This window comes from Necator americanus, chromosome X, assembly GCF_031761385.1.
Source record: "Necator americanus strain Aroian chromosome X, whole genome shotgun sequence".
Lineage (NCBI taxonomy): Eukaryota > Metazoa > Nematoda > Chromadorea > Rhabditida > Ancylostomatidae > Necator > Necator americanus.
The window spans coordinates 20,681,120-20,706,019 of record NC_087376.1 but is presented as its reverse complement, the minus strand read 5'-3'; the positions used below and the strand labels follow the sequence as shown (position 1 = coordinate 20,706,019).

Sequence of the window (24,900 nt, the reverse complement as noted above, 5' to 3'; positions counted from 1 at the left end):
GGCATCATAATTTTCTTTGAAGCACGTCGTGAAGAAACCTGACTATCGGGTCGGCGGTCTTCCTGTATTGCGCCTAATATCGCAGGGAACCCAGTCGCTCATGGCTCTAGTCCAGGGGTTGTCGTTAAAGCGCATCACGTGTCCGGTCCACCTTATTTTACTTTCCTTGGCAGCGTCTCTAATCTTCGGTCGCTGACGTAAGAGAGAACTTCGAATCCCTCACTTGCGTGAAACGGGATACTCCTAGCATTTCTCTCTCAATTGCGCGTTCAATGACGCTCACCGCGTTTTCTTCCTGCTTGCGAAATGCCCAGTTTTCCGAAGCATAGGTCAAAGCAGAAAGTACGGTGGTGTTGAAGAGGTGAGCACGGAGTCGGGTGTTCTTGGTATTCTTCACTACATCCTCGATGCTCTTATACGCTCCCCAAGCCGCTTGTCTCCTCTTGCCCATCTCGGGGGTCAGGTCGTTCATCGTACTCAATTTCCGACCCAAATAAACGTAGCTGCATTCGGACATGTTCGTTCCGTTGAGCGTGAATGGAGCATCCGAAACCCATTCGTTGCGCATGAACATCGTCTTTTGCATATTCAGCTGAAGACCGATGCATCCACATGTTTCGTCAAATTCGGTCAGCATTCGTTCCGCTTGCCTGATGCTAGTTGTTATCAGTACGATGTCATCAGTAAAGCGCAAATGGTGTAGCTGCCGACCATCAACCTTCACTCCCATGTAGTCCCATTCCAGCATTCGGATTGCGTTCTCGAGGGTGGCTGTGAATATTTTGGGTGAAATTGTATCACCCTTTCGGACCCCCCTCTTCACGTCAATGATGATATTCTTGTATAATGGCGAAATTCCGGTTACGAAGTTACTGTACAACTCTCGAAATACCTTTATGTACTGAGTAAGGACGCGTTGGTTGTCCAAGGCTTCCACGACCGCTTCCGTCTCAAGTGAGTCGAAGACCTTCTTTAAGTCGATGAAGGTGAGATAGAGCGGCATCTTGTACTCTCATGATACCTCGATGAGTTTCGAAACAGTGTGAATGTGGTCAATCGTGCTGAATCCTTTTCGAAACCCTGCTTGCTTGCATGGCTGTCCTTCATCCAAGATTTTTCAATCCCATTGAAGATCACGCTTGTAAAGAGCTCGTAGATGACGGACAGTAAGCAGATTGGGTGATAATTGCCGATGTCATGTGGATCTCCCTTTTTATACATCAACACGGTCTTGCTGGTCTTCCACTGTTTAGAAACCTTGCATTCCGACAGGTAACGTGTGAAGAGCCTCGTCAGGGTATTGATGAGTACTGGCGGAAGGTTCTTCAGGTGTTCAGGTCTTATTCTTTCGAGACGAGGTGCCGTACGATTTTTTACCGACATGATAGCATGTCGTATTTCGGACGGGAGAACCTCTGGAATGACATGTCCGTCTTCCCTCAGATGGTGAGGAGGCAAGTGGACATGGCTGTCGAAGAGATTAGAGCAGAAGTCGTAGATGATTTTCTCCATTCCCCTTCTCGATGCAATGGTTGTTCCTTTCAGGTTCCGGAGAGCAATCATCCTCGTCTTGCGACTGGCGAAGTCTCGACGAGCATAGCGGATGCTTTTGTCCGCCTCTGCAGCTTCAGTCATCACTTCTGCTCTTCCCTCTTTGAGGTATTCTTCTACCGATTCTCCGCAAAGCCTTGCGAGCTTGGACGTGAGTTCCAGGTTGCCTGCTTCTCGTGCTGCTCCACGCTGGCGTGTCAGCTCAAGATAGGCGCCCCTTGGTGGCTTTAAAACTATCAGTCTTCCTCGTGAAGCCGTGAAGGTGTTCAACGAGCCGGTCATATTCCTCGTCGATATTGTCCATTCCGGAATCTTCATAAAAGCCAGCTAGCGTAGCGAAGAGATCCCAGTTAATGATAATTCTGGGATTTCTCTCTCTGAACTTGGCGGCTTTCTCTTTTCCCTTGTGAAGGAAAATTTTCCTCGGAGGCGATGGTCCGATCCCGTATAGAACTTTGGTACAACAGCGTCCTCCGTCAGGCAGAACCTTTAACTAACGATGATGTAGTCTATTTCATTACGGTACCCTCCACCGGGTGACTCCCACGTCCAGCGTAGAGGGGAGGGCTTCTGGAATAGCGAGTTCCCATGGATGGTTTTAGTCGTCATGATGAACTCAGAGAGCTCTCCCCTTGGTCATTCCATTGTAGGTCGTGGGTGCCGATGTGAAGTTCCCCCGGCGTTCTTCTTGGGCCAACTTTGGCGTTGAAATCGCCAGTGTTGAGTGTTGGACCACAACTTCTCATCCGCAGACGTCCGATTCGAGTCGTAAGTTGTTCGAAAGAGTCGATGTTCTTTGCCGTTCTCGTGTTGACGAGGACGCCGACTTCACCAAAACCTCTACTGTCGCATGTTCCTAAGAACAGTTCTTCTCCAGTTTCATATACGGCGTTGAGAAGGTGACGTCGTCTCGTCTCGGTCAGTCCGATGACGTCGTACTTGATCTTCTTGGCTTGCATTATCAGATCTTCGATGGTCGCTTCCGATGCAGGCGTACGTGCGTTATAAGTGCAGATCGTCATTCTAGTCCTTTTCCGTTTCGATAGCCTATATGACTTCTGCAACCCCGTCCTTCCTGAGCTACCGTACCCGGATTTCCTCCGAAATCAGGAGACTCTTTTCTATTACTGTGACATGCAAAAGAATTTTAAAACCCATGAGCAGGTTGCAGGCCTCTAGTCCCATGAGTTTTTGGGAAAAGTTCCGTTCCCCCGGAGTGGACATGTGGAGCTTATTTGTTGGAGGCGACTCCAAACCGCCTCCCTTGCACCTCCCAGTCGCTTAATTGCAGGCTTTTGGCCGGACCGACAAGCGCGATGCAACGATGTCATGAGTCAGTCCTGGCTCAGCAGAAACAGGGAGTCCATCCTCTGAATCCACCCGCATCTCTGGGCAAGCACAAGGTCGCTTTTGGTCTGCGATTAGCCCCTTATCCGACACCCGGGGACGCGCCACATAGCCTCGCGACTAACTGGCTGTGATCCCTCTAGTGAGGGAGATCCATGGAAATAATTACATACATTACAAAATATTGCATTAAGTTTCAGGCGAAGGACAGTGAACATGGAGGCAACTATTTGTTTTGAAGATGTACAACGTGTTAACTATGTGACAATGGGACAGCGCAGGTTCAACACCCAGTTCAGCCAAATTTTTGCAAAAGAAACTTGAAACTTCTTAAAGATAAAGGATTTAATTATACGTAGTTTTCAACAATTTGAAAGTGGATTTAATGGGAGTTAATTACCAAAAAAGTGCAGATTCTGTGCACATTGTTAGGTCTCCCTTAGTCGATCTCGAGCACGCCGACGATGAGGTAATATTCGCTTCACAGCGCGAATTTGCAACATACCGTTAGCCTTGCGTCGAAATTACCGTTAGCTGCAGCCTACGGACTGCGACTCCGCCCTCATAAATGCAAGCACATGTGGGTATCCTCGAGGCTCTCAACAGGAATCAGGGTGGACAGACAACCTATCGAACTCGTGGATGAGTTCTTTTATTAGTGCTGTATGCTGAAAAATGATGGCAGGTACGAGAGGGATGTTCAGGAAAAAATGCATCAAAGCCAATTCACCATTCATCTCATTGGTCAATTGCCTGTGACCCCCATCGAAGTCGAAGTGTATGTCTACCTATTCGCCATTCGCTCCTATCATGATGTACGGATCGATACTTGCGCGACGCTGTCAACGGTAATGGAGAAGCTTGACTGCATGGAGAGAAAGCTAATTAGACGACTGTCATCTCCTTCCTTCGTCACATTATGAGGAGATCGTCTTATCGTCTTTTCCAAGTTGTCCTGAGGATGCTCCCAGACTCAAAGTGAAAAAGACTTCTTGGTAGTAAAAGAAAATTCTGGACGGACGTGGTAATGAAAGATCTCAGAACACTTGGCGATGACAGACAGTTCGGAAGAGACATAAAGTTCCGCAGTCTATGGAATACCGAAGGGTGGATAGATTTTATTTGAGCTCTAGCTGAAGATCGAACAGGCTGGGCTCTGATATTTTTAAGAACGACACACTTCGGGTAAGTAGGGTGGTTGAGAAAGTACAGACAGGTGAAATTTCGTTTAGAGATTGAATGACAGTGTTTGTTTCCCTTTTCTTTATTGTTAAATGGAAACCACTCATTCGTCTCAACATCATGGGAATACAAGAGATGGGTTTTAAAAGATGTTCCACTCAACGTTGTTGTACAATATTTCACTTTTTTCGATTTCTGGATATTTCTATTTGCACAAGTAGAATTGACATCCAATGCCTGATCTGACGTGACCATTGCCTCGCAGAGATGCGTTGTCCCTCAAGGGGTATATCAAAGATAAAGAGATGTATGTTCGCCACTGATACGCCTAACCTGTCGTTGATTTACAGGTAGTAAAGAAGCGACAAAACGCTGTAGAAATTACAAAAGAGTTCAAAGAATTATATGAAAATTCATTGGATAAAAAGTACGAGCAAGATAGATGCTTGACATCTATCCAATATAAATGTTACATCTACAAAGCATTGATTTAAATAATTTTTCTTTTATATAGCATTCGGGACATTCGGCGACAAAATCTAATTTTTTATTGGCGTATTTATGTTGTTAACTGGAAAAGAAATAAGACTTTTAACACATGGCGGTAGGTACAAAGTCTCTAAAGTGAAGTCAGTGTAAGCCCTTTGCACACTTTTCTATGCCAATGATGACATACCTTTCAGTTGTATAGAAAGATCTACTTCATCCCCTTATTTTCCGATAATATGTCGATGTTGATCAATTTGCTTTGTTCCTATCACAACCTGCTGCGTTCCTTTCACTACTCTGCTTTTGTTCTCTTCTCAGTTCGCAGTTATCATCGCTCTAACGCGACTTCGTGTGGATTACAGGAGGGATGGGATCAACACGGTCCGGTCCCACACAGTTGTAGAAGCTGCCAATCTGGTGCAACGGCAGCCGTAATTACGCGGAGGAGCGCGGCGTTGCAGGCCGGTCGGTGGCGGTCAGTCGATTTTCGCGGGTGCCTCTTGTCCCGCACCTGTGGAATAGGAATCACGCCTATTCACCTTCGTTGCTGCATTAGTTCTTTATGAAAAAAAACTAGTATCAAATAAGAGCTGAAACTTTTTGTGTATTCTTATTTAAGAGCTCAAGCATTTTGTAGGAATATAGGAGGGAAAAATTAGCCGTTCAAAACGCCCGTCTAACTGGATCAGCTGGATGTCCTCGGCGGAAAAGACTGCTTCACACAGGTAGCCTCAACTTCCGTCCTCCAGTGTGCCGCTCAAAATCAGCTCCCCGTTTAGGAAGTATTGATGAGGAGCAAGAGGTGTGCAGAGGAGTACCATAGGCTTAGAATAATTAATAAATTAATATTTAAAATAGAGTAATCGTCAAGATTTCTAGGCATCTGAAAATGGTGAGTCAGTTTGCTACCGTGCCGAGCCTGATAATATAGGGAAGATGTCGTTGGACCCTTCTGCGGACGTAGTTTCCTGCAATTTCCAATTGGAACAAGGTTTGTCTGGAAGTCTACACTACTTTCTGAAAATTCATCCAACTTTTATTACATGCCGGAAGTCTATATCTCTGAAACTTGCACCCACGGATTGCTTCACTATGGTTACCTTGCTATAGCTGTATTTTTTTGCCATGGATTGTTTCCGTCTGTCTTTGTCTGTCCTCAACATCCATTGTAAACACAAGATCGTCATCGATCGGCATTTTGCCGCTATACTGTTTTAGTAGAGCATAGGCTTTCCGAGGTTCTTGTCTTGCAGTTGCAGTTGACGATGCAGCTTCCTTCTAAGACGCTTTTCCTGGTTGAAGTCACCAGCGCTGCGCGCGACACATACAGAATTGTATGTGGATTTTGTTTCCGCAGATGCAAAGGCAAACTTCTTCCGCGGCAATAGAACCGGGAGCGTTTCCTTTGCAGCGTCCAGATGCACTTTTTGAAGGAATCCGCATCGTTAAACTTCCTCCTGGTCCGTACTCTAACATGAATAGACACACGTTAGCGGAATCATTCTGCATTCTTCGTCTTTCAGACCTGCCATGTCGATTTTCGGTTGAAGAGGAACTCCTCGGTTTCTTGTGGAACCGTATCATGAAGCTGAGAAGAACTGGACCGTGGTCAGAGTCGAACGCGACGTCCCAAACAGCTCTAGATTTTCGGATATCTGACTGAGGAATGTTCATCGGAAGAACGTAGTCGAGCTGAAGTTGTAGAGTCCTCACCTTCCGCTTGCGCTGCTCTTCAGGCGTTAAAAGGGTTGACCAACGCCACTTTAGCTGATGGCGTCGATGATTCCTCTTAAACGTGAAAGCGATGATGAGGCCCGTCTCTTCACATAAATCAACCAGACGGTCACCGTTGTCCGACGTGCGCTCCGCTGGATAATACCGTTTTTCTAGCACATCGGGTTGTTGGTCGAATCCCGTCTTCGATCATCGTCGATTCCGACAATGACCACCTGCTGGCTGAGTATCTTAGACATCAACGCATTGAGTTCACCATAGAAGGCGTTTTTATTGTTGTCCTCAGTAGGTGCGTGGGTACTTACTATCCAGAATTTACGTCCTCTGCAATACCGCCGTCGTAGAAAGGCCCATCTAGAAGACGTTGAGCCAAATTCCTCCACCAGGTTGTTGTAGTCGTTCCTCACAGTTATCGCGCAACCACTTACTTTCCTTTCATTAGTATCACCGTATTAGATTACATTAGTGTAGTCTCTGATACTGATGACGGGCCGACTCTTATGCGTGTTTCCTGCAAAAGATGCAGAGATATTGTAAAGGCCTGCATATGGGAGGTTGTTGGAGTTCATTCGACAACGTCCTCTATTTCAGCGTGACGAAACGAATGGTTGTTGTCAAAGATTCCCTTTAGGCAGTTGTTCCATGTTCCAAATTCCATGCTTTCTTCAAGCAGTTGACCTTTCAGGTTATGGGCTTTAGAGGTGTGCTGGACAACAGCACCTTTCCGCATTATATGGGAATCTCTCGCCATATAACAGCGTAGGTTATGTAGTTCGTACGTTCCCAATGCGTACACTCGAACGTCTAATTGATTGAGGTGATTCCGTCCATTTCTTCCTAATTGCAGTATAAAACGGCCCGGAAGATACGGCTTTGAGCGCTCCGGCGCGCCGTTTTCCGCAACAAGTTCGGTTGGAGCGTCTTGTGCACGCGCTGCATCTTTCGGGCCGTTTTTTACGGCAATTAAGAAGAAATGGACGGAATCACCCCCCTCACCATAATCTGCGACCTCGTATAGGAACTCTCCATCTGACATCCGTACCACTCCATATTCGTGGGGTGATGCCTCTAAAGCAGGACCACAACATGCATGTACCAGTCAGACTTGTACCTGACGCGGCACCTTACTTGCATAAGACAACATTTTGTTTAGTTTAGGATTAATTTGATAGATGGAGCGTTTGCAGGAATCTTCAGTGTCAGGTTCTTTTGAGTACTGAATAGGGTTCGTGGCGTGGTTTGCAAGTGCGTAAGCGTGAAATACTTGCTACAGTACCGGAAGACCAATGGGTAAGATCTGTTTGTCTAGTCTTGTCTAGCTAATCAGGTTACCCGTCGTGGCAACTCTTTAAATCGGTACGGAGTGAAAGCACATAGGAAAAGTTAGTAGTGAAGTTGCGCGACTAAATTCTTCGCATCTGCACCCTACTAGTGCAAAGAACCCAAAACTAAGGCGAACGCTGTCTTTAAACACGGGAAGGTAAATAACAGAGGATGTGAGCACTATAGAAAATATAATACTTCTTTATCATCTTTATCATTAATTGTGGCTTCTTTATCATTAATTATGTATGCAATAAGAACTAAACGTGTTGTAAGATGACGAAATGGCGCCTCCTCCGTGAGGAGCGTTTCCGCGATCGCACTCAGCTCCGCATAATTGTCCTGAAAACAGCGTGGGAGATGGTCTTGTCGATTTCTACGAGGCAGCACCGAACAGTAAGCGAGCTGTTGACATTGCCTTTCCTTTTCGCTCGCAGATGCGGGCCGTACGTCTGTCTCGAATACGTAGCACGTTGTTAAATGTCTCGTACGAAAATTCGATCGACAGGGCCGTTTCCCATGCCGTTTCAGGGCAATTAGGGGGTATTGAGTGGTATTAAGTCCTCTACATTATTCGCTATTCTTTTTTAAAAAGAACTAAGATTGTTATCGATCTTTACTATGTCTTTGTTATCGATCTTTACTATGTCTAACATTTCGGCGTCATCGCCTTCTTCAGAGCCTGGAAAATCAAAGACACCTGTAATCTATTCTCTCAAGGGTTAAGCTGTCCGCAGAATTCACAGCTGCGTGGGCGGTGCCGCGCGCCGGCTCTGCGCTTGATGGTTATAGCGTTCTCAACCGTGCGCTCAATAGCCACCAAACAGCAAACCGAGTGGGCGGCGTCGCCCGCGCGGTTGGGACTCTGCGGACAGTCTTACTCTACAAGATAAACTTGGCAAACAGGCTGCTTGAAGACAACGTCAAAGAACCAGACCAAGCTAGAGCTCACTTTGATAGGCGTAAAGCCGTGATGTTACAGGACCAGCGGTTGTTAGAGTTGCCCCGCTAATAGCAACTAATCATATCTTATCTTGCATCTGACCCGGTTAATGAAAACCCGCTGAGGCCTCGATATGGCGCCAGCTCGTTTTTCAGAGCAGTCCATTCTTCTTTACAATTTAAGACTTTGCGTTGGCTGTTAGCAAAACGCTTTCAATGTTTTTCGGACCAGAAGGGTGGGTTCACGTGCCAAGATCGTGACTGCTGTATTGGAAGGGGTGTTGTCGTAACACTGTCTGCTTTTCTTCCGTTGTCTTTGAGCAATTTGTTTGCTAAGTCATATCTTGTGGGGTGAGGAGGCGTCTGAGGGGATGGATTAGACGTGTCTTTGATTTTCCGGGATTTGAAGAAGGCGACAACACCGCTAAACGTTAGGCAAAATGATTGATAACAATTTTCGTAATTTTCATAAAGAAATGTGCACAATTCAACTCTACAATGCCAAGATAAAAAAGTTGAACTAGGGACTTCCTTTTCCACTAGTTTTATCATTTCTTTTGTTGAGCGCAGGAAGATTTGAAAGGCGTAGAACTCAAAATCAGAAAATATTATTTTGTTATGTCGTAAGTGCCTGCGGACTGTGTGTACCTACACAAAAACAATATATTCGACGCCGTCCCCTTCCGCAATGTGTGACTTTCATGATACTCCGGATAAGGAAGGTTAACTTATCCATTGCAGGTGCGAGATTGGACTCCTTCGCTATATATCTCGGGGAGGAACAACGTCATGAAAGGATGAACACTTTAGAATTTGATAGCATTTCCGACGAAAGTGGTAAGGCAGCGGGCAGAATCTGGCAGATCTGCTTGAGGGAAATGCTAGATATTTTGAAGGTTATCATGAAGAAAAGCTACCTCGAGGGCGTTCAGAAGAATCTTGTTACTCTGATGGAGAGTTGGTTATGCTTGAAGAAGACTACGACGATAGTGAAGAGCAGATAACACCCCTTTAAATACGTATAATAAAAGATAAAGTCTATGTACATCCTGGTAACCTATAGCCAAGCTCGTTTAGTTATTTTGTATCATGCTAGAATCCAGAAATTGAGTGCTAAATGTCACTGAATTTTATCCAATTTTTTGATCCACGAATTCCCGTTCCTCCCCTAATTTTCTATACTAGGGTGCCACATACTGGAGTGCCTATAATTCCTGTCATCCATAGCAATAAAGATTGCGTGCCACAACTGCTTTGTTTTTTTTTAATCTTGCGGTTTCCTGAGTACATAGAGCGGTGATTCAAGGCGGGTAAATATTAGCGAGAATATTTACCCGCCTTGAATATTGGCGAAAATATCCAATTATTCTCGAATCTTTATGTATAGCTTTCTTATTAAGTTGATTTTGTTTCTTAGCATGACGATGCAACTTCCTTTTTCATGGTTTCGCTTCTCCTCAAAATCCTACCGAAATTGGCATCACAAAGTTCTCAGTTCTGTGTACATTATGTCTTTGTTCCTATCTCGGAACATGATAACTGATAATTTGTAATGTTTGTTGCTATACTCCCCCCTCTTTGCCGACCATATGGCAAAGAGGCGGGGCACTGGTAGAAAATGTTGCTTTTATACTAGCCGGAGCAGGCCGGCAATTATTCTGTGCTCTTAAATTCATTGCTCTTATTTTGATAAACATTACCACTGAACCACGGGTGCGTGTAAAGAGGGTCCCGGCGGAATTTCCAGCATGCCCTGGTCATGCCTCGTCAGAGCAATTAGCGATGGTGCGTGTCCTAAAGAGATTCACTTTCGTTGGCACCTAAATAACTGACTCTGCTCATCTACCGCTAATCATACGCTGCATCAACGGCTAGGACATAATTCACTATATACTAAATTGTCTTTGAGAATCAGACACATTCACGGCAATTTTGTGACGTGAGGTGATCTCAATTTTGTAATCGTACCAGAAGCAAGAGAAATCCTCACGTGAAATATGAGATAAGGATGTATCTGATAGCTTCAAATTAAGTGCATAAAAATTTTCTTTGAAACGAAATATTCCAGCTCTCAAAAGTAACGGTAATGAGAATTATCGTTATCCTGTAACTCCCAAGTTTTTTTTAGTCTAATTTATTCCTGAACTTCTGCATCTCTGACTTCTTGGAACTTACGGGAAGAGAAAGAGTTCAAATTTGGTAAGATTTCTAGACTTTCTGAAGGAGATATAAAGGGAAACATATTCCCTTTCTTTATTAGAACACCATACAAATCCCATGTACTTCTATCTAACACTATTATTCTTCGACTTATTCGGTAATTTCGACAGCTCACACCACTCTTCTTTGCATATTTCCTTGTAACTGCGCAGTTTTCTGCGTCTCTGTGGCTAGAAGAACATCTAATACGGTTGTCTGCGTCTTCATGAACGACTGGAGCGTGACCGTCGAGGTACGTTCGCTTGTCCGCCGGCATATCCACTGGGCACCTTATGCCTCGGAGACATTCGCGGAGAATCTGCCGGGACCCTCTTTACCGTTCCCCACCGTTTACTGCCTTGGGTGTAAAATCCCAAAATATCGTGAGCCATTCCACTCACGCGCACAATTTTCTGGTGCATCGGCCGAATAAAGTGCCGTAAAGTGCAGCAAGCCTTCAGCTGTCCACAGCAAACCCCTAGCTGTGTAACATCGTGAAAGATGTCTTTGGTTGTCCATAGAAAACCTATGGCCCATAGCGTCAAAACTCTCCAGCTACTTCTGGAGAAATTTTCACTCTACAAAGAAGAGTGTAACCCAAATGGGTCAGATGAGGAAATGTTTGAGGCATATTTGACCTCAACCAACCTTATAAAAAGTGGTATAAAAACTATCGATCAAAGCAGAAACTCTTTGCAGTCACTGATAGACAAACTGCAGATGGAATACAATGATTCCAAAACAAAAGGCAACAAGAAGGACCTCGAAAAAGAAGTCGAAGAAATTGAAAGTGAAACAAAATTCACTGATATCATGGCAAGAGCAAATGAAGTGATATTCATGCTAGAAGCAAGAGCCACAGAAGCAGCAAGTCAAGCTAATAAATTTGCAAGGAAGTTGGGAATAAAATTACATAGAAACCAACGAATAGTAACGCATCTTGAAGAAGCAAATAATCGATCACCACAAACGAGAGGTGCCAGAGCGGCAACAGATCAAAGTAGTGACTAGACTTTCAGCCCAGATGACGCAATATGGCTGTCAGAGGATCATTCTGATACCAGCAGAGAGGCGATCGAAGAAGAGTTCATATGTAGAACTCTCAAACCAAGTCAAATGAAACTTCCTAGGTTTTGGTGAGATGAAGAATTTCCAGAGTTCTGTGCAGTCTATGAAACTTTGGTACATCAAAATAAAGTACTGAGTGAGTACAGTTGAGAAAATGCTTCTTCTCAAAGATAGTCTTCGAGGAAGAGCGGAAATGACCATCAAAGAGATACAATTAATTCCCCAGAATTACAAATGAATGGTTGAAACTATAAAGAAAAAATATGGTAACAAACCTATAAATAGAGCAAAGATCGTGCAGAAACTAATCGACCTTCCATGTGCAAGGAACAATGCCGAGAATTGCACATATATTTTCGACAAAATAAGAATGTTGATTAACCAAATGGTATCGGCGGGCCAGGATATACCCAATACACAAGTTGCCATGTGGACAGAAAGAATACTAGAGAAGTTTCCGTACAATATTGTGAAAAATGTCCTTATATCTATCCAAGAAATGGAAGATGTGAAAGTAGAAAACGTTATGGAGCAACTCGAAAAGGAGATCAATGCTAAAAAAATTCGTTGAATCAAGATTAAAAGGTCGTTTTAAGACCGAAAACACAGAAATAAAAAGGAATCAAACTCTGCATAGGTCAGAGACAAGAAAAAATGATAGGCAGTGTATTTTCTGTGATAGCTCTGATCTGCTCTCATTCTGCTCATAATTGCAGAACAGTAACAGATATCCAACAAAAGAGGAACGTTGTGATTAACTCCAATCGCTGTTGGAAATGCTTCAGCGACGAGCACAAAAGTAATCAGTGCACTAGACCAAACTGTCCCCACTGTGGAAGGATCCATCATCAAAGCTTGTGTTTTACAAGATCATCCGAGAATGTAACAAATCAGCAAAATCGATTGCGCTTTGGTAACAATGCAGCAACGAACAACAGAAGACCCCCTACTGGCGAAATAGGAGGGAATAATGCCGGATTGCGCAATCGCACCTCAAATGACGTTCGTCAACGAGATCGAACTTCGAATGTACATACCGAAAATCCAATTCAAAGTGATTCTTTCGTGAAAGTCGATTCTAACGACAATACCACAAAAGACCAAGTAGTGCTCGTGACTGCCGAAGCAAATATGTGGAATAACAAAACAAGCCAATATGAGCGAGTTCTCATATTTTTTGATACAGGTGCACAAAGAAAAACGAACGTACAGCAGAGGAGTTTGAACTCCCAAAGCAAAAAACGGAAATATGCACCATGTCTGGCATTGGTGGCCATACTGAGAAATTTAAAACGTTCTTTGTTCCATTGAAAATATCCACAGTTTTTGGAAAAGGGATTCATCTAACGGTTCAAACAAAACACATGATAACTAACGGTGTTCGTTCAGCATATCTTTTAGAACAAGATAAGCAGTTTCTTCAAGGTAACGATATTTGTTTGTCCAATGCAAGATTGAGAGGTGAACACCAAAATCCACAAATTCTAATTGGATTAGATTACTACTACGAACTTGTAATGAGTAGCACTAGAACAAGGCTACCATCCTGACTGTATGTTGGCAGAACATTATTAGGTCCATTTCTTCATGGTCGTAGTACAAGTCCAGCAAATCTAACTAGCAGAGAGATTACGCATAGTGTTACGTTCGTTCAGGAGTTAATTGAAGCGGATATACTTCAGAAGATTTTCTTATTGGATGGATTAGGAATTTCCATCCAATGAATTTTCAAATGATGAAAAAACATTTGAGTATTTTGAAAAATACTCTAGAACTATATCATTTAAGGACAGTATTGTGACTGCACCTTTTCCTTCTAAGGAATCGATATATCCGATAATTACGCGATGGTATACCGTAGGCTCGAGTCCTTACAGAGACAGCTGGCCACCAACAATGAGCAAAGGTCGTGGTACAGCAAAATATTGAATGATTACCTCAAAGATTCCGTAATCGAAGAGGTAGATGAACCAGTCAGAAACGCGGCTGGCATCTATTATATGCCACAGTCTGGAGTGTGGAAACCTTCAAAAACGAAACCTCTCAGAATCGTATTTGATGCATCCTCGAAACAAAGAGGTAAACTATCATTAAATGATGTAGTTCACACCGGTGAATCTTTCGTTGATATGAATTCACGATATCCTAATTCGTAGTCGATACAGCAAGTTTATATTAACATGCGATATCGAAAATGCATTCACTCAGATCAGAATCGTAAACGAGCACGAATACCTTTGCCGCTTTCTTTGGGTCAAAGACACCCGTCGCATGTCACATAGTTGTTACACATAGCAATATAATTGTTTACAGATTTAACCGTTTACCATTCGGCGTTACCGCATCTCCTAGCATATTGAATATGGCAATTACTTACTTACTTATTACTTAAATGCAAAGAATACCCCACTTTCACACGAAATAGCAAGAAATATTAATATTTTATTGACAGCTGCAACTGAGCAGGAAGCTTTGAAGAAGTATGTTGAATCAAAAAATCTTTTTAAGGAACTTGGTGTGAACCTACGAGAATACGTGTCAAATTCTCAGATTGTAAATGAAGGAATACATGAGAAAGACAGATCACCTGCTGGTGATATCTAATCCTTAGGTGTTAAATATAACACAGAAACTGATGAGTTTAATGTAAAATGTAATGTAATGTAATGGAAGTAAATTTTTCACCGAAAACATCACTTACTAAGCGAGATGTGGTTAGATAATAAATTCTGTCTACGATCCTATAGGTGTAACTACGCCATTGCTTATCAATTTGAAATCGCTAGTGCGAGAAATCTATGACACTGGAATTAAGTGGAATGGCTATGTTAATCCAATAATGACTAATAAATGGAACTACATCTGCGAAGAGATCAATGGTGTATCAGCATTCCCAGGACAATTCTCACGAATGTGCGAAATCTTCGCACCTTAGATACAGGAGTGCGAAAACGTCACATTTCAAAAACAGATTTATGGATATTGTGTGATGCAAATAATCTTGCGATATCAACTTGCGCCTTCTTGCGTCATAATGGCATTAACGAAGTCACGCAATTGATTAGCGGAAAGTCAAAGTTAACTCCCGAAAAATGCTGACAAATAATTACAAGGTTAGAAGTGCTTGGAATGCTCATTGGAATGAGACTGGGAAAGAGTATCCTAGAAAATCTTGATCACAATATAGATCACTTCAATTTTGTCACTGATAATGAAATCGCTTTACAATGGATTAATTGCTCTCGAAAACTTCCAGCTTTCATAACCAATCAGAAAGATCGAATTGAAAAAAAAATTAAATCTCAGGTTGAGAGCAAAGGCATTTTCGTGAACTATTTCCCTGTTCCAACACATAACAATCGAGCAGGGGCAGGGACGCGAGGTCTAATATCATCTCAACTCCACTCACACAGCTGGGTGAGAGGGCGGCAATGGCTGGGACTAGAGCCATATAGCTGGGAACTACGCTCTAGCGATGCTTTGAATTGAGAGGAAATAATGGAAGAAGTGGGAACACTTGGAAATTTCCATGTTGATGAGTTTGAGAGTAATAATGATATTGCGAACTCAATGTTCGTAGATCTATCGAGATTTTCACGCTTAAAGACAGCTTTGCGAACTGTATTTAGAGTTGCAAAAGTGCTGCACAAATAAATCGATGTAATTCTACGAGATTGACATCAATTGCAATATCTAAAATCTCGCGTTTTGACCCGAACTCGATAATTGACTGTGAAGAGATGAGATTAAGTGAGAAATTAATAATGGCATCATTTCATAAGAATGATAGCATGAAAAAAACTGCAAAAACGGTTTCCGAACCAAATAATCGTAAAGGATGGAAATGGAATCATAAGATACAAATCAGGAATTCGAAAATGCAAATCTACATTTCGATACAAAAATGCCTCTCTATATCGATAATGACTCTGACCTCGCTAGACTCATTATTACAGATTTGCATTAAAACAATGCTCATTGTAGCAAGGATCACATACTCTCTCTAGCTAGACAGAAATATTGGATTCCGCAGCAATCAAGATCAATTAAGAAGAACATAAAAGATTGTAGTATTTGTAAGAGATGCCAAGGTTGCCATTTTTTTAATTTGCCTTTCGGAGCTCCGGAGATGCCACCACTACCATCAGATCGGGTGACAACAAGCAATCCGTTTCAAGACGTAGGACGTGATTCGTGAACGTGATTTTATGGGACCATTTCTATCCAACAGAAATGAAAGAATGTATATATGTCTCTACGCTTGTCTTGCAATCAGAGCAAGCCATTTGGAAGTGCTAGAAAGCTTTAGTACAGGGGCGTTTCTCAATAGTTTTTCTCGATCTGTATCGCGTAGAGTTTATCTTTTTTAATGAGATCAGACTGCGGATCAAATTTCAGACTTAGTCATAAAATAATTGAAAAGCTGTTCGAAAGCGATGAAACAACGGGGAACTCAGTAATGAATTATTGTGCCTCTGAAGGCATTAAATGGATTTTTAACCCACCAGCATCTCCAAGGATGGGTGGTGTATGGGAAAGGCTTGTTGGATCTGTGAAAGGAAGTTTCCAAAAGTCAGTTGGAAGAAAGAAACTGTCATTTGAACAGATGGCTACTGTAGTCACTCGTATAGAAGCAGTTATAAATACACGTCCACTCAGAAAACTCACAGCAACTGATCTTTCTGAAATTCCACTCAGACCTATTGATTTTCTACAAGGAAATTTCAAATTCTCAATTCCAATTTCTGAAATGTCCAACTTCAGAAACGATCCCACATTTGAGCCAGAGTTGATACAAACAGCTGCTCATCTTCAGAAAACATTGCAACAAAGTTCTGGGAGAAATGAAACACTGAATATCTTACTATTTTACGTGACAGCCAAAGATGTCAATTGAATCAGAAACGTCATGTGAGTAAAATCCCACAAGTCGGCGAAATTGTTTTGGTTGAACAAGAATTACTGCCCAGAGGACAATGGGTATACAGTAAAATAGAAGATTTAGTTCGAAGCGCAGACGGCTTGATAAGGTCCGCTAAAATTCTACTGCCTTGCCGCAAAATTTTGCAGAGACTAGTTAATAAAATATACCCTATAGAAATTCGTTCAGAGCCTGACAACCAACAATCGGTTGAACGAAGCTCTGAGATCATGAACAGTGATATCCATATCATAACAACAACTCAATCTAGAAATCATCTAGCCAGAATCTCCAAATCTCGCGCTTTAGACGTCATTCGAGAATTGGAAACAGACCTCTACAGATCGATGACCCCTACGTCTGCTCGACCAACAGTATCCTGCCTAATAACGGCAATGTTATCCTTGTTTCTAATCAACCCTGGTAATGCACAACCATACACCAGTATTACTTGTAATGAAGGTATCGCGTTTATAACACCTCCTAGAGGACAATTCGATTTGTGCTTTGATCATGAATGCAAGTCATTCAAAAATGTTAGGGAAGAAATTAGGTATACTCTTCTTGTTTCACCATTGGACAAGCCTGTAACGGTAAAAATACGTTTCTACTTGAGAAACGAAGTAATAACAATGATCGAAAAATGTGAGCGTCACGAATTTTGCGCGGCATCCTCAACAATCTTGAGTAGAGCACTCTTAGGAAATCCACATTGTTGGCCATTTGGCGCCGTTCTTACTGTATCCATAACCTTGTACTCTATTCTCGTAGCAGTGATTGGTATGGCGTGGTCCATACGCAAATGCCGAAAACAAAGGCGGAGAAGAACTAATGTACAAGTTGAGTGCGAACTAAGCACGTTCAAACCATCTCCTCTAATTGCAAACACTTTAATAGTAGTCACTTTGTTCACTTTAGCATTCAAAAGTGCTACATTTGCTTGTCAATATGGTTACACAACGCACACTGCAGAAATGGTGTGCGCGTCAAGAGGCAAATGTCTATTAGAATTTAGACAAGAAATACTCTTTAACAGAATTCACTCAGAAATCTGTATTCAAATCAACCACTTAAATACTACAGTGGGTATGATAAGAATGAAAAATAACGACATAAAACGCAATTGCAGCAAACTTCCACTCTTCTTCACAAGAGACACGATGCACAAGTTTTTTCGCATCACGAGATGCGATGATGGTATCCTGCACACAAAATATTTGTAATAGAATGTACCCGAATAATACTATACCAGAATTAGATATGGCCGCAAAGTATCCAGGATACAGTGCATGTGAAGAAACATGCGGCGGGATTGTCTGCGGTTATCTTCTCCCAACGCCAACATGCTCATTCTTGCGTCTGGCACAAGTACCAAAAAAGTAGGTCAGTGTTTAAAATTGTGCGCTGCATGGAGTGGACACCAGCAGTGCAGGTTGACATCGAAATACCGATGTATAACAGAGGAAAAGAAAAATCTATAATTCTGACACCTTATGTCACTCACAAGTACGATGAGCTATCGATTACTGCAGTTTCAATTCGAAAAGCACATTTTCCTCTAATGTACAGAAGATTCGCTGTTTCCGAAAACGAGCCACTAATGTTGCCGAATGATTTTAGTCTTTCTGTAGAATGCGAGTCACATATCCAAACGAAAGAAGAATTCTCAAAATGCGAAAATCACATGGTTTGTACTTGTGAAAATCTAAAGGCTCCTAGAAGATGCAAGTGCCCACTAGGTTCTATTAGGAACCTGCGTAAAGAGATCACAAATGTACTTCCCATTAAAACCCCATTCACAGAATTAAGGTTAGAAGAAGGAAATATCAACGCCTATACTCACCAACATGAAACCACTATTGTTCTTGATTCAAGCCTTATGTTCAACAGCGCGCATTACATCATAGAAGAATCTTGTGATATAACATTTGAAGAAATAAAAGGCTGCTATAATTGCCTTGAAGGAGCACAAGTTAAAGTCTCGTGAATAGTTCGCATTAATGCCTGGGCAACTGTCCAGTGCGAATCTCAAGTGTTCTCCATCGAATTTGGGCCATCGAACAAAACTAATGTAGTCTACCTGGAATTTGGCAACGCTCTGATACAGCAAAAAAGTCATACGTCTTGTAATGGGCATGAGATCACATTTGATCTATATAAGACACTTGTATACCATCCCAGAAGTAAGCGACGTCAGGTTTATTCCGCAGAAAATAGCGAAGAAAGCCCAAACGAGTACTTTGGAAAATTTGATCTGCCTCATCTTCAACCACTCTTAAAAGTTCTTTAACAACACTGGAACGGAACGTTAAGTAGCATGGCAATAACAATTGGGACCACTCATGTGCTGGGTCCCACCATCATTATACTATTGATTAAAATTATCGTTACTGTGCTACAAACTATTGTTTCCATAACAATTCTCCTACTGAAACTGCTTTCAACTCCTACATAACGTATAGATCCTTTTTTTGTTGTGTCGCTGGAGTGCTTCGATCTCGGAACATGATAATTGATAATTTGTAATGTTTGTTGGTACCCCCTTTGCCGACCACATGGCAAGGAGGCGGCGCACTTGTAGAAAATGTTGCTTTTATAGTAGTCGGAGCAGGCTGACAATTATTCTGTGCTCTTAATTTCATTGCTCTTCTTTTGATAAGCATTATCACTGAACCAGCATTTACTGTCTTGGGTTTGAAATCCCTAATTATCGTGAGCCATTCCGCTCACGCGCACAGTCTTTCACTAAACAAGAAAGAAATATGTGGTCGGCGAACCTCTTCCATTTTGCAACTATAGCGAGTCCCTATGTCATTACTGTTCTGGGGAAGAATGTGTTTCTTCCTTTACGAAAACCACATATTGTCACTAATTCAGTCTAGCTGTCCTGTGATTTCCAAATTCGGGCTTAGATGAAAATGATGTTGAAGGAAAAATTGAAGGAAAAAGATGTGCAGCAGTCTTCTTTATCTTTGCTTACAACAGCTCTAGAAGAGTCTTCTATTCAATGATACCGCATTTCAAAGGGATGTGATGCTGCCTCGTCTTTTGTGAGTTAGGCTCCAGGCAGAATTGTACATCTATTCTGCTATTTATTGTATTGCTATTGCTATTGCTATATTGCTCAACCGGCTATTTACCCCCTGTTTATTACAATCTTCTTACTCTTTACAACTGAACGCTAGACAGCGCTTAAAGAAATGTTATTCGCAAATATCAACAAGAGCCACATATTCCTCAGCAATATCACAACATATTTCAAGATCAACTTACTGAAAATATCCGAGAACAAAGACACAGTTGGGAAGATGAAGCATTATCTTCCTCATCAATCCGTGTTCACCCCTCAAAGAGAAGACGAAGATGGGGTCGTCGATTTTAAATAAACACATTAAAACGTACAAAATTTAGTGTGATTTAGGTGTACAAGACTCAGCAGAAATACAGAAGTGAAAACTGTTTTTTTCAGACGTAGTGCTGTAACTTGAAAGAGGATCAGCAATGAATGGCATATTTTCACCGCATATCAGAACATATTCACAAATGAAACGTATTCGAAGACTTTTTCAGGTCCCGATATCTGCGACTAAAAAATGGAAGAGTTGTCTCAAGGAAGAAAAAAACATCAATGATGCATATTCAGTACTTGAGTTCAAAATAAATTTGTTTAATATTTGAATAAACGATTGAAGAGGACTCGCGGTTGCGGTTCAGGAAGACTATTGTGGCACAAATAGTTAAGCTAAAAAGAGGGTACACAAACCACAAAATGATATTTAACTAATTTATTCTTCATAATTCTGGTAATGGAACTAGTGTGCTTTTTGAGCTAATCTTGAAAATGGACGACTTAGCACTTTTTTTGCTGCTGTAACTTATGCTTGGTGACGTCGGAGTCGCTTCGGTGGCTCAAACCGTGCAAATGTATGTACGTTAATGTTGTTGTACGTGCAAGGCGGTAAAGGAGTCCACATTACCTGAACGAAAAGGAAAGCCTTCCAAAAGGAGAAGAAGTTCGTAGACAAAGGAAACGTACCAGTGGCAGTAGCATCCTTTCTGAAATATCAAGATTTCTATAAACAAGCCTCTCGGTTACTTTTGAATTAGCACAAACAATTGAAATCTTGAATAAATGTGATGCATAATAAATAACGTGATAAAGTTGTGAAGGTGATAAAATAGAATACCAATTATTTCAAATGCAATTAGCTGCCTGAAAGTTTTGATCCCTCCAAAAAATCGACTTATTGTCAAACCCATCCAACCTAAGCACTACAAATTTGTGTGTCACCACGAGAGATTTCTTCTATATTTCTACTAATTTTGGTGCCTCAAGCTTTCCTAGTCTTTTTGAAACCTACTTGAGAAAAATCCTAATTTTTGCTTCAAATTTTCGAGTTTTTCTCAACTACCTTTTGAGAGAACCAGAACACCTACAGAGACCGAAATTTGCAGTTAAGGGTTTTCTCTCATGCTCTATCCAAATATAGCATCGAATTTCCCAAAGGCGCTACGTAATCTGGCGACGGTAAAAAGTGTGAAATCTCAGATTTTTAGCAACGCGTCAAAATATGTATGACTTCAAACAAATTCCAATAATTCAGCTCATAGTTTATAAAGACGAACTCGGTTTGAGGTATGTTATAGAGAAAGATTTTTGCTATCATAATTCATTTTCGCTTTCTTTTTGATAGTTTTACTTCTCTGGGAAGTTGGTTGAGAAAAAGTTGAGAAAAATGCTAAATTTCTCAACTTTTCCTCAACTAACTTTCAAAGGAGGCCGCGTACACGAGTCTGATTGCTACCTGCACGTGGTGGCCCTGCTTTAGCTAGACGCAATCAGGCGTTCGGGTGTACGCATTGGGAACGTACGAGCTATATAACCCGCACTTTTATATGGCGAAAGCTTCCCATACATTGCAAAAAGGTGCTGTCGTCCAGCACACCGCCAAAGCCCATTACCTGAAAGGTCAACTGCCTGAAGGGAGCATGGAATCTTTGGCAACAACCATTCGTTTCGCCACGCTGAACTGCCGAACCCTATCGAGTGAACTCCAACAAGCCGCTCTATCCAGACTTCTGTGATATCTCTGTGTGCCTTTTGCTGCACTGCAGGAAACACGTATGAGAGATCGGCCTGTCATCAACATCGAAAATTTCACATATGACATATGCGGTGAACGAGGAGCCACCGACCGAGTCGGAGGTTCTGGTCTGTCTTCAGAAAATGAAGAATGGAAAATCTGGTGGAGACGACGGGATTAGCGCAGAAATGCTAAAATATCTTCTTCCGTCTGGGATTCGTGAGATGACAAAGATCATCCGTTCAATATTGATAGATGAAAGGATACCTGATTCGTGGAGACACGCTATCATAATTCCCCTCCATTATCCGTCACGGACCCTAGGAACTATCGAGAAATCTCTTTGCTACGTGTTATGTACAAGGTATTAGAGCGCATTATCCTGGACCGACTCATTAAACATCGCGAAGAAACAACGCACGACGAGCAAGCTGGCTTTCGTCCTGGCCGATCTACGATTGACCGGGTGTTCATCGTCAGGAGAGTGATCGAAATCTGGCAGCGGTATTCGAAGCCAATGCAACTAGCGTTTCTGGACTTCGAAGCCGCGTTCGACTCTCCTCACCGAGGCTGTCTTCTCAACGCGCTCCGCGCCGATAGAGTGTCAGGAGTTGGTCCGCTTGCTTGATGACATGAATCAACGAACAACTGCTGCAGTTCGAACACCAGCCGGATGTACAACACCGTTTGAAGTGGTAACTGGAGTAAGACAAGGGGCAGTGGCAGGACCTTTCCTGTTCAATTTCGCAATCGACGACATTATGCGAAGAGCAGTCGACAATTGTCCTGCCGACATTGTCTTAGCACCATCAGGGTGCCCCTTGACTGACCTCGAGTACGCCGACGATGTTGTTATATTTGCGGAAAGCAGTACGAAACTTCAACATGTTGTCAACCTTGTATCGAAGCTGGCTGCAGCCTACGGACTACGCCTACGCTCTGATAAATGCAAGCAGATGTGGATCTCTTCGAGACCTCGAACGATAATCAGGGTGGACGGACAACCAATAGAACTCGTCGATGAGTTCTGTTACCTAGGCTGTACGCTGAAGAACAATGGCAGCTACGAGAGAGATGTTCAGCAAAGATTCGCTAAGGCCACTTCTGCATTTAACTCCTTAATGAAATGTCTGTGGTCGACCCCCATCACCAACGAAGTGAAGCTGCGATTCTACCTATCCGCAATTCGCCCCATAATTATGTACGGATCGGAGAATTTGGCAGCACCATCAATGGCTATGGAGAGGCTTGACTGCACGGAACGAAAGCTGCTTAGACGGCTACTTGGCTACTTTTGGCTTAAGGTATGTCACAACGAAGATCTTACGCAGAAATCGATGTGGTATACCGGCAGATGACACGTGGAAGACATCAACATCTTGCACCGCCATCGAAAGTGGCTAAAGTAAATCGTCTTCGCTTCTTTGGTCATATATTAAGGAGACCGGCAGATCGCCTTGTTCAACGAGTTCTGAGGAGTTCGTCGGGTTCGGCTTGACTGCAGCCATTTGGCCAAAAACGGAAGTTCTGGACTGAGGTGGTGAAAGAGGACCTGAGGACACTCGGCGTGGATAGGCAGTTCAGGCGAGACGTAAGGTTTCGCAGAACATGGAATAGCGACGAATGGATTGATTCTGTGCAAACTCTCGCAGAAGATCGAGAAGGTTGGGCAGAGCTGTGTTTAAGGACGGCACACCTCGGCGAAGATGCGGGTAATCGCGTCAGGCGTTGACATCAGCCCGCCGATTAAGTCAAGTAAGTCACCTTTCAAAAAAAACCAGAAGGTACCTGAAAAAGAAATTTCAACCACTTTATAGCGCAAATCTTCTTCTACAGAACTCAGCCACCTGTCTTCCTCCGTCTCTTTTTCTCCCCGTTATTCATGTTTATTTTTTAGCTAACAAAATCAGGCCTGTCCAGCAGTAATTTCCAATTAAGGCGTGGTTCTAATCGCTAAAAGAACCTCTAAGTAACACCTACATGCGGCGAGCAGTGCTCTAAATACAATTTCAAAAAACTGCCGGTGAAATGCTCTTCTCAGTGTTTTTCGGCTTTGCAAAAATCAAAATACCGTCGGGGATTGAACTATGGATCGTCATCGAAGTGAAAAATAACGAGGAAACGCTTTTCAAATGTGATTTGCGTCGGTATCAGTTGTTCTTTCCATTTTGCAAAAATGGAAAAATTGCGGAGAGGATCGAACTCTTAACCGTTCATTTCCATTGTCAATGAGCAAATTTGTTGTAAACAATAGGAAATAGTGTAGAAATTGTTTCAAACGTGTTCTTCGTCGTTTCCAGCTGTTTCTTCCGTTTTGCAAGAATAAAGGTCCCGGCAGGGATCGAACTTTTGATCACCTCTTTATCAACGTCTAACATACAATTGTGTTGCCGAATACACATTGAGAGCTCACTCATCTTTTCAAATTATATGTCTACACATATACTGACGCACTTTTAATCCTTGCAGTAGCGTCTGACGTCTACCTCGTACTAGTTCGAGCAAATATACCTGGAGGATATTTTGGTGAGGTGCCAATGTGGGTCACGGCATAGCATTTTCAACAACCTGACTGCCTACTAGTTAGTCTTTATTATCTTCACATTTTCTTTATTATCTTACACGCCTTTTCGAGCAGTCCCTCCGCTCGAGGTCCTTGCTGCTCGAAATAGAAGATTAAAACCATTCATTAAATACCTAAAGTCCAATAAACATCTTTCTGTGTTGTCTTCTCACTGCACTGTTCCACATTTCCATACGAGCGACCTGGAACACACATTATTACAGAAATTCTACAGAAAATCAAACACAATATTCTAACCATGTCTAGATCAGCGCAATTGAGAGGTGCAATGAATGCTTTCCTACCTCGATTATTATTCTTAATCTTCTTCCACCTGGTACACGTCACGCATCTTGAATATATAATTAGCATGACCACATAATTTTTAGTTATTATTTATTCTATCGCTGTATTACATTATACATTTTGTTTTACTTATAGCACAACTTTTTAAAAACAATTTATTACTTACTGTATCATATTATTTTAATTTATTT

At 42.2% G+C, this 24,900-nt stretch overlaps 9 protein-coding genes across 11 annotated transcripts; 5 read left to right on the top strand and 4 right to left on the bottom strand.

The window, feature by feature from the left end:
• Positions 1–178: 178 nt before the first annotated feature.
• RB195_024452 (uncharacterized protein) lies at positions 179–748 on the bottom strand (the record flags this gene model as incomplete). The annotated part of the gene is made up of 1 exon (XM_064212230.1): positions 179–748. The coding sequence occupies one exon, from the start codon at positions 746–748 to the stop codon at positions 179–181; it is 570 nt and encodes a 189-aa protein (XP_064068111.1).
• On the bottom strand, positions 179–1,833 carry RB195_024451 (uncharacterized protein; the record flags this gene model as incomplete). 2 transcript variants are annotated; one of them, XM_064212229.1, is made up of 2 exons in its annotated part: positions 179–1,011; positions 1,080–1,833. In XM_064212229.1, the coding sequence occupies 2 exons, from the start codon at positions 1,831–1,833 to the stop codon at positions 179–181; spliced, it is 1,587 nt and encodes a 528-aa protein (XP_064068109.1). The 2 variants fall into 2 exon arrangements, with proteins under 2 accessions (XP_064068109.1, XP_064068110.1); XM_064212228.1 differs by having other exon boundaries at positions 973–1,833.
• Positions 1,834–2,156: 323 nt separating this feature from the next.
• On the bottom strand, positions 2,157–2,573 carry RB195_024450 (uncharacterized protein; the record flags this gene model as incomplete). The annotated part of the gene is made up of 1 exon (XM_064212227.1): positions 2,157–2,573. One exon carries the CDS (start codon positions 2,571–2,573, stop codon positions 2,157–2,159), a length of 417 nt encoding a protein of 138 aa, XP_064068108.1.
• A 294-nt stretch (positions 2,574–2,867) lies between these two features.
• On the top strand, positions 2,868–9,583 carry RB195_024449 (uncharacterized protein; the record flags this gene model as incomplete). 2 transcript variants are annotated; one of them, XM_064212226.1, is made up of 5 exons in its annotated part: positions 2,868–2,954; positions 5,207–5,371; positions 5,449–5,560; positions 9,310–9,405; positions 9,465–9,583. In XM_064212226.1, the coding sequence occupies 5 exons, from the start codon at positions 2,868–2,870 to the stop codon at positions 9,581–9,583; spliced, it is 579 nt and encodes a 192-aa protein (XP_064068106.1). The 2 variants fall into 2 exon arrangements, with proteins under 2 accessions (XP_064068106.1, XP_064068107.1); XM_064212225.1 differs by lacking the exon at positions 2,868–2,954 and adding an exon at positions 3,609–3,746.
• A 202-nt stretch (positions 9,584–9,785) lies between these two features.
• Positions 9,786–11,044, bottom strand: RB195_024448 (uncharacterized protein; the record flags this gene model as incomplete). The annotated part of the gene is made up of 2 exons (XM_064212224.1): positions 9,786–9,848; positions 10,904–11,044. 2 exons carry the CDS (start codon positions 11,042–11,044, stop codon positions 9,786–9,788), a joined length of 204 nt encoding a protein of 67 aa, XP_064068105.1.
• A 224-nt stretch (positions 11,045–11,268) lies between these two features.
• RB195_024447 (uncharacterized protein) lies at positions 11,269–11,778 on the top strand (the record flags this gene model as incomplete). Its single annotated transcript, XM_064212223.1, has 1 exon — positions 11,269–11,778. The coding sequence occupies one exon, from the start codon at positions 11,269–11,271 to the stop codon at positions 11,776–11,778; it is 510 nt and encodes a 169-aa protein (XP_064068104.1).
• Positions 11,779–16,354: 4,576 nt separating this feature from the next.
• Positions 16,355–16,732, top strand: RB195_024446 (uncharacterized protein; the record flags this gene model as incomplete). The annotated part of the gene is made up of 1 exon (XM_064212222.1): positions 16,355–16,732. One exon carries the CDS (start codon positions 16,355–16,357, stop codon positions 16,730–16,732), a length of 378 nt encoding a protein of 125 aa, XP_064068103.1.
• A 1,432-nt stretch (positions 16,733–18,164) lies between these two features.
• On the top strand, positions 18,165–18,743 carry RB195_024445 (uncharacterized protein; the record flags this gene model as incomplete). Its single annotated transcript, XM_064212221.1, has 1 exon — positions 18,165–18,743. The coding sequence occupies one exon, from the start codon at positions 18,165–18,167 to the stop codon at positions 18,741–18,743; it is 579 nt and encodes a 192-aa protein (XP_064068102.1).
• Positions 18,744–22,472: 3,729 nt separating this feature from the next.
• RB195_024444 (uncharacterized protein) lies at positions 22,473–23,198 on the top strand (the record flags this gene model as incomplete). Its single annotated transcript, XM_064212220.1, has 1 exon — positions 22,473–23,198. The coding sequence occupies one exon, from the start codon at positions 22,473–22,475 to the stop codon at positions 23,196–23,198; it is 726 nt and encodes a 241-aa protein (XP_064068101.1).
• Positions 23,199–24,900: the final 1,702 nt, after the last annotated feature.